General features: G+C 36.5%; 1 protein-coding gene and 2 pseudogenes across 1 annotated transcript; all 3 read right to left on the bottom strand.

The window, feature by feature from the left end:
- Positions 1-951: 951 nt before the first annotated feature.
- Positions 952-3,558, bottom strand: LOC121789006 (annotated as a pseudogene).
- A 636-nt stretch (positions 3,559-4,194) lies between these two features.
- Positions 4,195-7,043, bottom strand: LOC121789005 (HVA22-like protein k). The gene is made up of 8 exons (XM_042187558.1): positions 6,862-7,043; positions 6,424-6,482; positions 6,062-6,159; positions 5,719-5,770; positions 5,515-5,578; positions 4,829-4,924; positions 4,673-4,745; positions 4,195-4,530 (listed from the first exon to the last, which is right to left on the bottom strand). The coding sequence occupies exons 1-8, from the start codon at positions 6,892-6,894 to the stop codon at positions 4,406-4,408; spliced, it is 600 nt and encodes a 199-aa protein (XP_042043492.1). The 5' UTR covers positions 6,895-7,043; the 3' UTR covers positions 4,195-4,405.
- A 636-nt stretch (positions 7,044-7,679) lies between these two features.
- Positions 7,680-12,355, bottom strand: LOC121789007 (annotated as a pseudogene).
- Positions 12,356-14,201: the final 1,846 nt, after the last annotated feature.

Genomic DNA, 14,201 nt, shown 5'->3' with positions numbered 1-14,201 from the left:
AAGGACGGTCCAATTATAGAGTATTGAGTTGGTAAATTAATTTAATGGAATTTCCTTATGCCGTGTGACATAATAATACTCGGTCGTCTACGTGTTGCCAACTATTATGCAAATTGCAATTTAAAGAGACGCTGAAAAAGTAGGACGAAGAGATGGGAATATATAAATAAATAAATAAATAAAAAGAAAATTTAAATTTAGAAAGTCTTTAATCTTTATACTCCATCTATCATGTTAATTAGAAAACTGGAGTAGTAAATTATATGGATCGTTCCAAGATCAGTTTATAAAAATATGTATTTTTTTTATTTAAGAACATCAATAATCATTCTTGATTTACTACCAACATCCCATTTATTAATTGGACGGTAAGCATCTGATCAACTAATGATCGTACATGTGAATTCGAGAGGAAAAAATCGTTATATTTTTTAGTGAAAAAACTTTTTATAATTAGTTACACTATATCACAACACCGACCTATTCTGAATTATAAAAAATACATTGTTTAATTGATTTTATCAGAGAAATATGGTGCACAAAAGAAAAAATAGCCATAAATATCAAATGAAATTGTATGCCCCAAGTCTAAATTACACTTAAGGCAGAACTAATTTAAATTCTAAAACAAACTTAAGTTCCGAATTAGGATCAAACATTTGTTTTGAAGTCCAATAGAAACTTTTGCTCTTAGTATCCGAGTATTTTGTCAAATATTGTGTTGTTCTATATAATGACTAATGCGGCACCAAACCAACGATTAAAAAGAATAAAATTACAAAATTTGGTCGTTAATAAATTGAATATTATGTTCTCTCTGTTCCCCCTTTGCAGAGTTATTAACCCATATATAGACTGAACTACATGGATTGTTGTTCATTGTTCCAACTCGACAGAGTAAACTCCAAAACTGTTAGCGTTAGATCACATGCATATGTTTGGATGTAAATAGGAATGGAAATAAAATGAATAAACATGAGATATAATGTAATTTTGACATTACGAAGACAGACAGAACTTTAGAAAAAGACAATCGTACAAGAAGATTAGAATGACTTTTAGTCATGGAGAAACGCCAAAAGAGTTTTTATAGTGAAGCAGATGCTGAGTCGTTCTTATTCGTGACGTACCGAACGAAAAAAGATCCTATGGAAGTTTACCTGTATAATGAAGCGATGATGCTATGACATGCTAGTAGAAACATTTTTAGTTTCTACTAAGATGAGCCATCAGGGAAGGGATCCAAAGCATCTTGCTTCCCGTTCACATAGTAATCCACAACTGCATTCATTCGCCACAGCTTATCAGGGTGATAATTTACATGGATTACGACTGGCTTAAGCTTGCGCAGCTGTGAGTCTTTCCTGACGGTTTTGAACAGAACTTTACTGTTCATGAACAAGTAATGATCCATAGTTCTTCTTGATGCATGTAGCCCCTCATAACCAGGATGCGATGGGTAGAACAGCTCTTCGTTGAAGACAGCTTGGTCCCAAGCATTCTCTCGAGCCAGCCTACTAGCCACACGGTCCAAGAGCTCTATAGAGGGGATTGTGGGTCTAATATAGAAGAATCCAGAGTTGGTAAACCCATATCCTCATCGTATGAGCGTACCTAGCCCATCCCATTTCAGGTTCATCAAAAACATCATTGTACCCATAAGCTGTCATGTTATTGTGACCATCAGTCATGGACTCCACGTCCGAATCCCTGTAGAGATGCTCAAATGGATTTTGCAAGTAGACTATGTCGACATCTGAGAGCAAAACACTATATCCCATCTGCAAGAACTCCCTCAAGATCCGAAACTTCAATCCTGAGACAGCGTGATTTCCTCCAGTTCTAGCAATAGATTCGAAGTTCTTATCTTCGTTTATCTCCTCTACATCTTTTTATATACAGGAACACCATTTGCTAGGCACAAGTTGTAAATTTCCTCATCCAACGCAAAGACCAAGTAATTCGGTATCCCTACTCTTTTGATATTCGTGAACCACACCTCCAACATATCCTTAACATTTGAATTGGCAAGTGTAACAATGATTTCATGATTCACAGCAACTTTCTCCAGTAGCTTGGCCAATTTCGGGTTGACAGATTCATCAGGTACAACTGCAGGGTTGGTTCGCAATGCCTTAACAGTGCCAAAAGGCCCAGCCTTTTGCTGTTTGCCTAACACCATCACCTGTTTCTGGGCACTATCCTTCCCTTGCTCAGCAAACCCAAGCTTCTCCGTCAACTCCTTAACTTGCCTTTTCAACTCTGCATTTTCTCTGAAGCAGTGACAAACTCTGATTTTAACAAGTTGATGCGTTCTGATGATTCACATGAAGAGGTAATAACCTGGCAGATAGATCATTCAAGGGCAAAATGAAGTTCGACATTGTTCGAGAAAATAGTTCCTCAAAGGTCAGCTGGTAAAATATAGACAACCATGACCAAGTGATAAAATATTAAAAAAAATACACTGATAAACTCCCTAAAGGAATACCATCCTCATCTCCTTAGTTATATGATTCATGCAAATACACCAGCCTTCACATGCACAGAGACACACAAAAGATGCACTATACATGATTCGATAAACTACGAAAATCTTTGTTAGAGATTCAAAAATTAAAACCATAACCAAAACAATTTGCATAGTTCTAAGAGACTAAAATGCACATACATAATACTCCAATAGAAGTCACTCATATTGTTCACTTTTTCATTCTTTGTGGTTGGCAAAAAACTAACAGCCGACAAGGAAGCTCAGCAAGAATGCAGCTTCTCCATTTTTCTTCAGAAAATAGCTTTATTCAATAGTTCCTATAGTCTGATCACCATCAAGTTACTAAAAACAGCGATACTTTTTCCTCTTTCGAATTCCATCACTTCATTACCTAAGTCACCGAGCTGCAGAGGATACTTCTATTCCTAATTTCCTAAATCCTACAACTTCAGTTTCAGTCAGCTCATGCAGAAGAAATGGAAAACAACGCTTCAATCCAATTATAATACCAAACTAGAGCAATAAATTTAAACATCACTGATCCAATTCCAAATCAAACTCTCAATTTCTAGTCAACGCTTGTTGAAATCTCATAAAATAGCTCGAGTTCGAACAGATGGGCGGTAAAAAATTGTACCTCTGGATCGGAGGCGGCGACGCGTCGGCGACTTAGCGGCGTTGATGATAAGACGAAGAATCCGCCGGGATAGAAGAAGGCGAAGACGCAACCGAGTAATATTCCGACGAAGATGGCGGCGGCGATTCTCGATTTGCCGCCTTCCTTCTTCATCAACGCGGTCTCTCTACGACCACCAAGCATCACTTTCTCACCAATACGCGATTGCTACAGCAAGCATTTTTCAAACACGAACTCAGCAGTGTCGGTAATTAACTACTGATAAATTAAACTAAACAATACTCCTAATCTGCATTATTTCTCTACAGCCAACTCAGGGGAGTAGACTTTTATCCTGCGCACCCATTCAACGTTATTTTTTTCTGCATTGATTATAACTACTAATCCTATTTAACAAATTACTACTAGCGTTTCATTTTACTAAAAAAATTATTCGTTTGCTTTTAGCTAATTTATAAAGTTCACTCAATTTTAATTTTACAGGAATAATTACAATAATTATTTTATCAAAATGCATGAAATTCGGCCTGTTCTTCAATTATGAAAAACAGTTTAGATATGAATATTCATAAATTATCTAAAAAAAAACTTGGTACACCCTCAAATTTTGGTATTTGAATATCGAAAAAAATCTAGTACTACTATTTTGACACTAGGAGCTTTTGCATCTCTTCTTTATTCAGACAACTTGGAAGCAGGGGGATTCCATTTTGAGTTCAGCGAACATTGAAATAAAAGCTTCAATTGTGGAGTAGGGGATCCGCTCCGCGATTCCGGAAAATATTTATTGCCAAACCATATATAGTGTGACAAAAGATTAACAATTAATGAGCACAGTTCACAGATAATGTTGGTCGTCTTAAATGAGAAATGAATATGCAATTATTGAAAGCTCGACCAAGCAAGCACTAATTTACAAACATAAGAAACTGAAAATACATATCAATAATGTGACAAAGTAGTAGTAGTACTTTTTACTGTAATTAATACAGCAAAGGCACATCATCTTAATTTCTATTCACACAAAAAAATAAGAATGTGCCATCATTGATAGATAGATAAGATAGATATAGATATATATATATACAACCATGTGAAGAGTGATTCAGTACAGCAAAAATTCCACAAACACTAGCTAAATGTTAGACATCGATACTCGAGACTAAGTTAAAAACTGAAACAAAGTAGGAACCCATCTTCTAAAAGCGATTGAAGTTAATAGGCACAAATTGCTAAGAACTGCAACTTATTTGTCAGCCCTCGACTTCAGAATCCTAATCTGAATCTGAATCCAAATCTAAATCTAAATCTAAATCTGGAGTCTCCACATGTTGGCGAGGAGTAGGACCTCCGATTTGCCTTTGCGTAGGGTGCAGTATTTCTTTAACCATTTGATTAGCTATTAAAATAAGAGACTCAGTTAATAAGATATAGTGTGAAGTTAGAACATTACATGCTAATCAAGATCACGCTTTTTATAGATTAAAAAAAAAGTAACAAAAGTAACTTCTGGTTGTCCAATTGTAACAGAAAACAAGCACCTGACAACAAAATCTTCGTGAGGATTGACCTCGTAACCTGAATTTCCGCTTCATGTTTACTCGCAAATTTCACCTGCAGGAACATATTAACATAATACGTATTAATGCCCAAGCTCAATATCTTTTCTGCTAGAAGTTGCTGGAGAAGGCTGTTACCATTTCACTACGGAAGAAAATAACAATTTGATCAAGCCTGGCCTGATGTTTCTGGAGGAAAGCCCGCAGATAATTCGTATACAACACACTTGCCCCCTACCATAATAGGACATTGGAAGGTATAAACATTCATAAATTATCACCAACAAATATCATCCTAGCTCTAGCATCTAGATACCTAAAATGAACTTAATTAGATATTGTATATAAAGAGGTTGATATTATATCACATTATCAGTTTTTTTTCCAAAGTTGTATATACCAAACAAAGTTTGATGTTGTTCAATTGGTCATAAGTAAATGCAGATGATGATCCCCTACCATTGCTATTGAAACACAGATGTACACAAGAAGGATATGATATTGACCAAAAACTAAACCACCTATGACAACAGCACCGTATAATGAAAGTTGCAATGCCCACTGCAGAAAACAATTCAGTCTGAAGCATCATTAGAAGGTAAACATAATTAGTCAGTTTTGCTTATCCGTAGGCAAACTGAAGCTTCTCTTCACCAGATAAAAAAATTGATACTAGACACATGCACCAAACACAAAAACTGCAAGTGATATATACTCATCAATAACAAAATAAGTCATTTACGAAAAACAAAAACACTTCAAGATATAGATTTAAAAACCTTAACAAAACCAAACAGAACTGGATTTATTTTGCTCAAACCTACCTCAACAGATGGCAGTTGAAGCCAGACAAGAAATGCAAACTTTAAATGGTAGTAGAAAGGACACCTGATAAAACAACATAAAAACCAATACCGCTGGTGTTATCAAAAGCTACAAATCAACCCTGAAAAAACCAGCAGACAGTAAATTGAAATTTTTTTTCTCTTCTGGGGAGGTGGGAAGGAGATTTTTCTTCAAAATAGTACCAATAGAGAAGCTTATCAGTGAAGGTCTCAGCAACCGTGAAGGATCCATATGCTGCAAACCATTTACCACAATCATAATGAAATAAAAGTAACAGTGAACTCTAACAGACTGAAATGTCCTGTAACTTTGCAGAAGTAACAAACGCATACAGAAAGCACTCTTTAGATTCCTTTTTATCAGGTACCGTCAATAAAACCATAAGAGAAAGTATGTCAAATTATAAGGTCAATTAACGGCCACTAGCATGCATATTAAAAATCACAGTTTAAACATATTAGAGAACAAAAGTTGTCGACCATAAATAGACATTAAGAATCAAGTTAACCATATCACCTCACTTACCAGCCCAGTATACAAGCCATTTATGTTGGTCATCTTGATCCTTCGACTCAATGGCCTTGAACGTAGAATAAACAGGTAAGACAACCCCCACAGAGCAGCTGAAAGAAACATGCAGATTGTCAGCAAGCTATCGGCATTCATATTCTATTCATGGACGACATGACTCAAAGTGAAAATGCTGAAAAATATATTAGCTTCAGTGATGGTTATATGCAGAAGATACAAAATGTCCTTCAAATATACAACAGCTGTGGTTAGAAACTGCCAGAAGTTAAACCCTATGGTTAAGCAATACAAAATCTCATTATTCCTATTAGCTCATACTAATCGACACTCATCTGAGAATATAATTCAAAACTCACCATGCTGTACGAACTACAATATTGGAACCAAGGGGACAGAGAAGTAATCGCAGCCCGACCTGCATTAGTACGAAGCAATAATTATATTATTTCCATATGCTCAAATGCAGGTTTTAACTAACAAATAACAATGCAGCATACAAACACATGCGCATGGAGATAAATCCTAATCGTATTTGCTGTGTCTAGACTCCATGAATGACCATGTCGATTTAATAATCAATCATTGTCACAGCAATCGCATGCCAAACAACGATTTCAAAATTCTAATTATCTAATATTTCCGCTACTTTAAAATTTCATAATTTAAACAAGCAAAGAACAAATAAACAGAAATCGACAGATTTACATCTAGGAATTCCTCGCAAATTAACTCAATAAAATAAATTCCGATTCCGAATAGAAGGCGAAGGTCAACAGATATGAAGAGAATTGTACGTCGGAGGAGATGCTGGATCCAAGGAAATTCATCCTTAACGAAGAGAATTCTTCACAAAATTCCTATAAGTCAATCTCACGAAATTTCAATACCCAGCTCTGACAGGGAAACCTCTCTCGTTTGCAATTTGAAATTATTCAAATAAAAATCTGAAAGAAAAATGATCAGAATGTAAAGGGCGTGTGCGTTGAGAGAGAAGGGAGGCAGGGTTATGGTCTACGGGCATTTTGAATCTTTGATTGACTACCTCTAGCCGGTAAGGGTATATAAGTCTTTGCTCAGGTTGCTGGGAAAAGAATACTTACTATCTATCTAACTTTGAGGCAATTAGTGTTATTTGAGGATTGAATTAAATCCATGTCTTGATTAGAGTTTACATGCATTTTATAATTTTATTACTGATTTATTAAGAGTATGACATATTTGTACATTATCGAAGTTCATTTTTTCGATCATTGATGTTTATGTGTAAGAGATGAATTTTACAAAAAATAATAATTTTGTTGTGAATTTTTGTTGTATTAGGTATTCGATCACTTATAGTCATGGGTGCTATAAGTGGTTAGTATGGGTCGAAATTTGTTCAAAATAAAAAATACCCATCAAATTATAATAGTGTGCAAAAATAAACTATTATTGCTCGAAGAGTTGGTTACAATCTTTTACAAGCTGCTGCTGTATATGTACAAAAACGAGAATACTTTTTGAGTTCGAAATTTTTTGAACCAAGAAACATGAAAATATTGAAACAAAATTTGTAATCTTGTGTTGCAAAAATAACTAGATAGTTGAAATAGATTTAGTTAATCGTAAACTGTACATGTAAATGCAGCAACTAGAGTTTCATATTACAGCATGGGGTTAATAATCATCGCATATTCTATTGCGTTTTAGAACTACTCCTCTCCTTAATCTATACCTTGATTTCACTTCTTCCTTTTTACTTCTTTTTGTACCACTACTACAGCTTTCTGAAATCCATAGCAAAACTTACATTAGTGTTACAAAACAATGATCAATGAGATACTGATCCATTTACTGCCTCGAATTTGGGTGTTACTGTTTGTTCAATAACAAAATGATCGACGATCTTTACAGTGTTGACAGGATCGTGCTGACAAGAACGCGATCTCCATTGGTGGTGGCTAAGGTCAGGTGGTTGTTTCGATTCACCTTCCCAACTAGGATCCAGCTTCCACTCTTTCGGCACCTTCAAATTACACATGCGGGTCAACCTTAGCACACAACGATGGCAACGAAAGAAGAAAAATGGACCATTGTTTCTCACCTTATCCACAGCAAGTGTGAAAACTTCAAGATCGCCTTTTAAGTTAATATGGAACCGAGTAAACGACTTGTAGTTAGCAGTGCGGAGTGAAGAGAAAGCCTCGTCAAAGTGTATGTGAAGCCAATTGATGCAGATATATAGCTAGCTTCCAAAAATCAATGAAACGATGGGAGTTGAGAAGACCCAGTAGTAAAGGAAGACTGAAGCATAATATATCGCGGCCCCTCCCACGAGAAAATGACTCCATCCCGTTCTTGCAGATAGTGTTTCTGGTGACAGCCATCACCTGAAAAATAATATTTAAAATAGGATGGAAGGGAAAGGCACATAAGATGAAGAAAGTTGTATACTGTATTCACCTCAGGGATATCAAATGCTGACATCAGATATTTAATGCATGCTGGATAAAGGCCGAGTGTCCATTGCTCAATACGTGGCCGTAGGCCAGATGGGTCGGGAAAATGCTCGCTTGCCTCAATACGTGGTCGTAGGCCAGATGGGTCGAGAAAATGCTCGCTTTCCACGTATCGATACCATTCACACAGAGTATGGTATCCTGAAATGAAAATTTAAGACATAAACCGAGAAAAAAATCAGTTATTTCTTGTGGGACGGACTAAAAGGAAAAAATGCATATTCTTGTGGGACGGACTAAAAGGAAAAAGTGCATATTCTTGTGGGACGGAGGGAGGACTAAATATATAGTATCCCAACCAACAAGGCATTCACCTGAAGTTGCCAACAATTTATGCCTAATGCAAGTATCGATACCCAATTCCAAAAGCAGCATGAGAATCAAGGCAGCAGAAAGGTGAGCAGAAAAATGGAGAATGCCTACTGTAAATTTTCTCTTGCGGGGCAACTTTGAAGGCACGAAGGTGACAGCAGTAACCAACAAAAGAAAGCACCAGCCAAAGATACATACGAGTGTCCAAGCATATAGATGAAAGCATCCCATACTGATCTGAAGAAGCTCTTCAAGTGACCAGAAAACGTATCATCCTGTAAGATGTGATCCAGCTTACACTAGAAAAGGGGGAAGGCAATCAGTAATCTTACTGTCAATTGTAAAGTTTGAACTTGATACTAAAAGCAGTTAGGATGCTCGCTTCTTGACAACTGAATCAAGGGTATTCAGTGGCAATAACCAGGAAAATATTACCTGTGGAAACATGGAAAAGGCTAGTAGAAAGTATATAATACCGCCTATGAAGTCAAACTGCCAATTTTTCTTCCGAAACTTTAATATGTTTCCAAGAGCAATCTGCACCAAGATTATAAACATATTATTAGAAAATTAGCATCTGAGAAGTAGATGCATCAATCATGAAATTGCAGATTACCCTGCTTGAGTCTTCAAAGATGGATAAGCTGCCTTGCTTTCATAAGAAGCTTCATATAAATTATCAAAATTACTGAAAACATGAGTCGGGTGCAAAAATGCTCCGCCGCAACCATTAACAAGTAAATGATGTACATATGCGGGCTCCTCTGAGGGTACATGAGAATTGCCCATGTAATGATGCAAGTCCCCAGCCACTCGTAGTTTGCACCTCCCTTTTAAATGGTCCCGTATCAAGTGTGAAACATTCTTCCCAGTGACATCATCCCAGTACCAATCGAGTAACCAGTTAGGCTCATGAGTCATGATGATAACTGAATCACAATCCCCCACCTGTGAAGAAATACTTACAATTTAAACATCAAGTTTCACAATAAAATAAAACACAAGGTAAAAAAAAGGGCTAAAATGTAACTAACTATGAGAAGATGAGATTAGCAAAACCAAAGTAAAGGTTTGTAAAAATAAAATAATTGTGTTTGTCGATCTCCAACCACAACCACGAGTTAACATGTATGATCATGTCAGTAAATGAGATTTCTGCCTTTCTCCCTACTGTTTGCTAGTATGTTCAACATCGAGCCTCTGTATCTTCTGTTAACTGTGAAAAATTATTCCTAATTATTAGTGAATATTAATATCTAACAGACCCCTAGCTTACATGAGAAAGCACTATCACAAATATAAACAAATACAAGAGGAATAAACATTATAAGTTATAACAGCAGCACTTGCCACAAAAGCCAGATATTAAGAAATAATACCTTTTCTTTAATCAGTTCCGAAAAGAACTTGAATTGGTAGACATCAATATCAGAATGGAGAGCAAGGTCAAGGCCAAAGACCCACCATCGTTTTGGAAGCTGAAGGGCAAAATAGCTTTTCTTTTGGGGCATAAAACCATCCACCTAACCAACTTTTATGACATATATACCGCATAAAGGTTTGAAGCCCATCAAACCAATCTGTAAATGAGAAGAAGACGCCATGCCAAATCTATATTAACCAGTAAAATGATCAAAACTGAAATAAAGAAGCCAAAGTAGCACTTAGTTCAAATCTGGGCAACCAACAGAAACTAAACCAACCATGATTTCCAGGTATAACAAAGGCATTGAGGGCCATCATACTCCTTCAGTAGTGACTCCCACAAGGCAATTCTGGTTTATTTGCAGCTATATGCTCCTCCTTATACCACAGAGGAGGATGAAGAGCATCTTCAAAGGGACGAAAAAGGCGTCTCTCATACGTAAATGCAGTGGATTAGGATACCTGAAATCCAGATTTGACATCCTGCTTAGTATTTAACCCTAAATATACAGAACTTTCAGTAGTCCCAGTCTTAGTTAGAGTCCTAGAAAATAAATAGCAGAAAGAGAACTCGTTGATCTTATGCAAGATCACCCCCAATAAGGAGCAAGTTACTTCGTGGCAAAGTAATCGAGGAACCATTACTTTGAACCCTAAGAGAAGGCTGAGCAATAAGCCGTGCCACACATATGAAGAATTGCCACCGTCGCCAGTATCGGCCATAAAATCAAACCACAACTCATCGTGTTCACTGAATTGGTCGTACAAAAGATCATATTGCTTAGCTGCATCTTCAACCTTGCTCATTGCAGCCTAATATTTGAAAATTGCAGAGTATGCAATCACACACTAAAAATCAAATAGCATTGCAGATTTCATGATAATATACGGTAGTGACACAAGTATCACAATTAAAAGCAAGTACCTTACAAGGATGGAGCATGAGAAACAAAAGTTGAAAAATACATGAAAAAGCTTGAAACATGTTTGAAGGAGCAATTTCATAAATTAGATATTTGAAAATTAACGGGACCAAAAAAAAAAGGAAATTATAAATGGTTAATGTACCTGCATCATACGCATGTCAAAACGCCCAACAAACACACAGCAACAGATACCAGCAGATCAAAAACTGTCTTAAATAAATAAGCTGACGTCCTAAACCATATCAGAAGAAAGATTAAAATGATTGGAGGTTCCACCAAATAATATAAGCATCCATGTGGATTGTGGAACCATGCGAGAGTCTAAAACTGTACCCTGAGTACCAAGGAACCATATCCAGAAAATCAGGCTTCATTTGCTTCTTCTTCAATTCTCGGATTCTTTTGTGATACAGGGTGAGTAAGAACCCAACTGTTGGAGTTATCAATTAACATCACCAATTAGAATAAGACTAAAAAAATGAGGATGACAACATCAGAAAATGCACCACTTTTCTCAATGTCTGAGGGACATGTAGCCTAAAGATTTACTTAAATTGTGAGAAATGACCAACAAATAATTAATGGGCCAGATTATCAGTAATCAAAGACTATTCCACACTCATTGTTGCCCACCCAATGTTGCAGTCCAACTTCGCTAAGTGGAAGAAACAGAGTTATGTAGTTACTTTAACCAATACACAAGGTGATTTGTTCGGTAAAACAACACTGACATATGCTTAAATGGAGGCAAAATGCATTACTTAAGGAGCCAAACGAAAAAACAAAAAAAAACAAATCTGAAGTACAGCAGATGGTGTCTTGTTAAACCTCACCCTGTTGATCTCTCCACAACATAATTTGCAATATAAAGCTATAAAAAGTGAGCCACCGCTACAAGTGAGCTGGAAAATGAGCAACAAAAGAATAAGATAATTTGACATGTCGATGTAAAACAATGGCTGATGGCAGCAGAGATAGAGAACATACCTCTCCATAAATGACCCATTTTGACAAAAATGGATAATCATTGGCGGAACCAACTGGAGCAAACCATGATTTACAAACTTGATCTTTGAACTCATTCATGCGAACAATTTTGTAAGCCATGAATTCCTTCTCCTTGTTCCACAATGTAAACCAGCCAGAATTCCTTCTTTCAAATGTCTTTTCTTTAATGTTTGCTCGGTTGCCACAGTGGCTATAAAATACACAACATGCCACACTTATAACCTACACAACAATAATGGCAGCAATAAGTAACAAGGAAGTTTGACCTTTTCCAGTATACTATCAGAACTTACAGCACAATTTGAAGGATTGTCAGAATTGCAGGTCTTCTTCCAGCCACCGAGCAACAAGGCCAATATACGAGAGGCCAATGAATACAATGTGAAATACAAGAAGAAATAAAATGGAAGATATGTAGATGGTTAGAAACAAAGAAAGATTCATCCTCATATCAACTCCCATTGATTGAAAACTAGGAAGATGATATAAAGCAGCCACCAGTATCCATGCTATGTACCTGAAACGTGAAAGACTCAATTACTGAACCACTATCCTAATCTCATGACCTTTGTCTGAGTTGGTATATAGAAATAAAAATTGATGAAATCAATTGAGAATGGAAACATACCAACGACTGAAGTTTGAATAAATTGGTTGATTGTTTTTCCTATAAAGGGGGAAGAAAAGAAATAGAAGAACCCCAGCAAGCACGCATACATAGACCACCACTTAAAATTGTTGTCTAACTTCTGAACAAGAGTGTGCATGTTATCTGATGATATGAAAAATAGGCAACCTATAAAAACAGCAATGACAGCATGCGTGAATGTTCATGCGGATACGGATACGTGTGAGTGAATATAGTCCTAAGTCCTAACTGTCTCCATCTTTAGAGTCTCCAATAAACAGGGTTTTGTTTATCAGAGCCCATGATTCTCTCTTTGTATATTTGTCACTTGTTCAAGTATTTCAGGGTCTTCTCTTGCAAGATAGAAGATACTAGTGCACAACCAAAACTAGCAAGTGGATCCTGAAATATTTCAAAAAAAACAGAAGTAAAAACAAGCATTCACTTCTCTTTACACAAACCATTATATCATGATGTATCTATTTCAACTGGTCCAAATGAGTGACTAATCATCAGAACTTAGAATTATCTAAATTGAGTATCAGCTTGCAATGCACAGAGGCTAAAGGGGCCAATTAGGTATGGAAATCATGTAATTAAGCCACACAGATCAAAACCATTTTCAAGTGACTTCTAGTTTAAATATTTAAACTAAATCATTGATTATATATTATTGTGATCCTACAGGTATAAAACTTGTTCACCACAGAATTTTATGTTCAAGTCAAAACAAGTAGTACTAGTATTGAAACACACAATGTGAGTTGATCACGAGTTTCTTCTCTGGTTACTAATTTCTCTGATCACTAATTTGGCAATGGGATTCATTTTAGATTTCATAACATTTCGTTTCTAATTTTCTTCTTCGTAAGTCATGCCAAACCATGCAAGAAGAGACTAATGTTGATTCAGTTTGACAATCAGCCACCCATCGGCTCCTAACTCAAACACTAAGAAAAACCACCACCGCCACGAGCACTATATCAAAACAACCGCAATCCAAAGCACAACAACACTAATTCACCAGTTGAAACTCCAAACTAGGGCTATCAGTAAACGTTCAACAACAAATCATATGAACAAAAGCGAAAACAAAGCCTACTCGCATTAGGCTGAATCTTACTAATCGCATTAGGCTGAATTCCTAGACTCACCTTCGTTCTCCGCCGATATCACAAAGGTCCGAAACCAAAAGCAATTCAGAATCAAGCAGCATTCAGCTATCGCGTCGTCCACGCGGTCTCCGATGCAGAAATGGTGGCTGCTCTGCTCTCTTTCCCAGCAACCAATCCCGAATGTGATAGGCAACCGAAATTTTCAAAATTCTGCGCTAAAAT

Source organism: Salvia splendens, unplaced genomic scaffold (assembly GCF_004379255.2).
Source record: "Salvia splendens isolate huo1 unplaced genomic scaffold, SspV2 ctg1191, whole genome shotgun sequence".
Classification (NCBI taxonomy): Eukaryota; Viridiplantae; Streptophyta; class Magnoliopsida; order Lamiales; family Lamiaceae; genus Salvia; species Salvia splendens.
Note: the sequence above shows the minus strand (reverse complement) of the source record. Positions and strands in the feature narration are given on the sequence as shown.

What these genes read in the sequence shown, in the direction of transcription:
- LOC121789005 (XM_042187558.1), bottom strand. Translation starts at nt 6,894, where the DNA reads ATGAATTTCCTTGGATCCAGCATCTCCTCCGAC. An exon ending in ACTGATAAGCTTCTCTATTG is followed by an intron (nt 5,579 to 5,718) that starts GTACTATTTTGA and finishes TTGTTTTATCAG; the next exon opens with GTGTCCTTTCTACTACCATT. An exon ending in CACGAAGATTTTGTTGTCAG is followed by an intron (nt 4,531 to 4,672) that starts GTGCTTGTTTTC and finishes TTATTTTAATAG; the next exon opens with CTAATCAAATGGTTAAAGAA.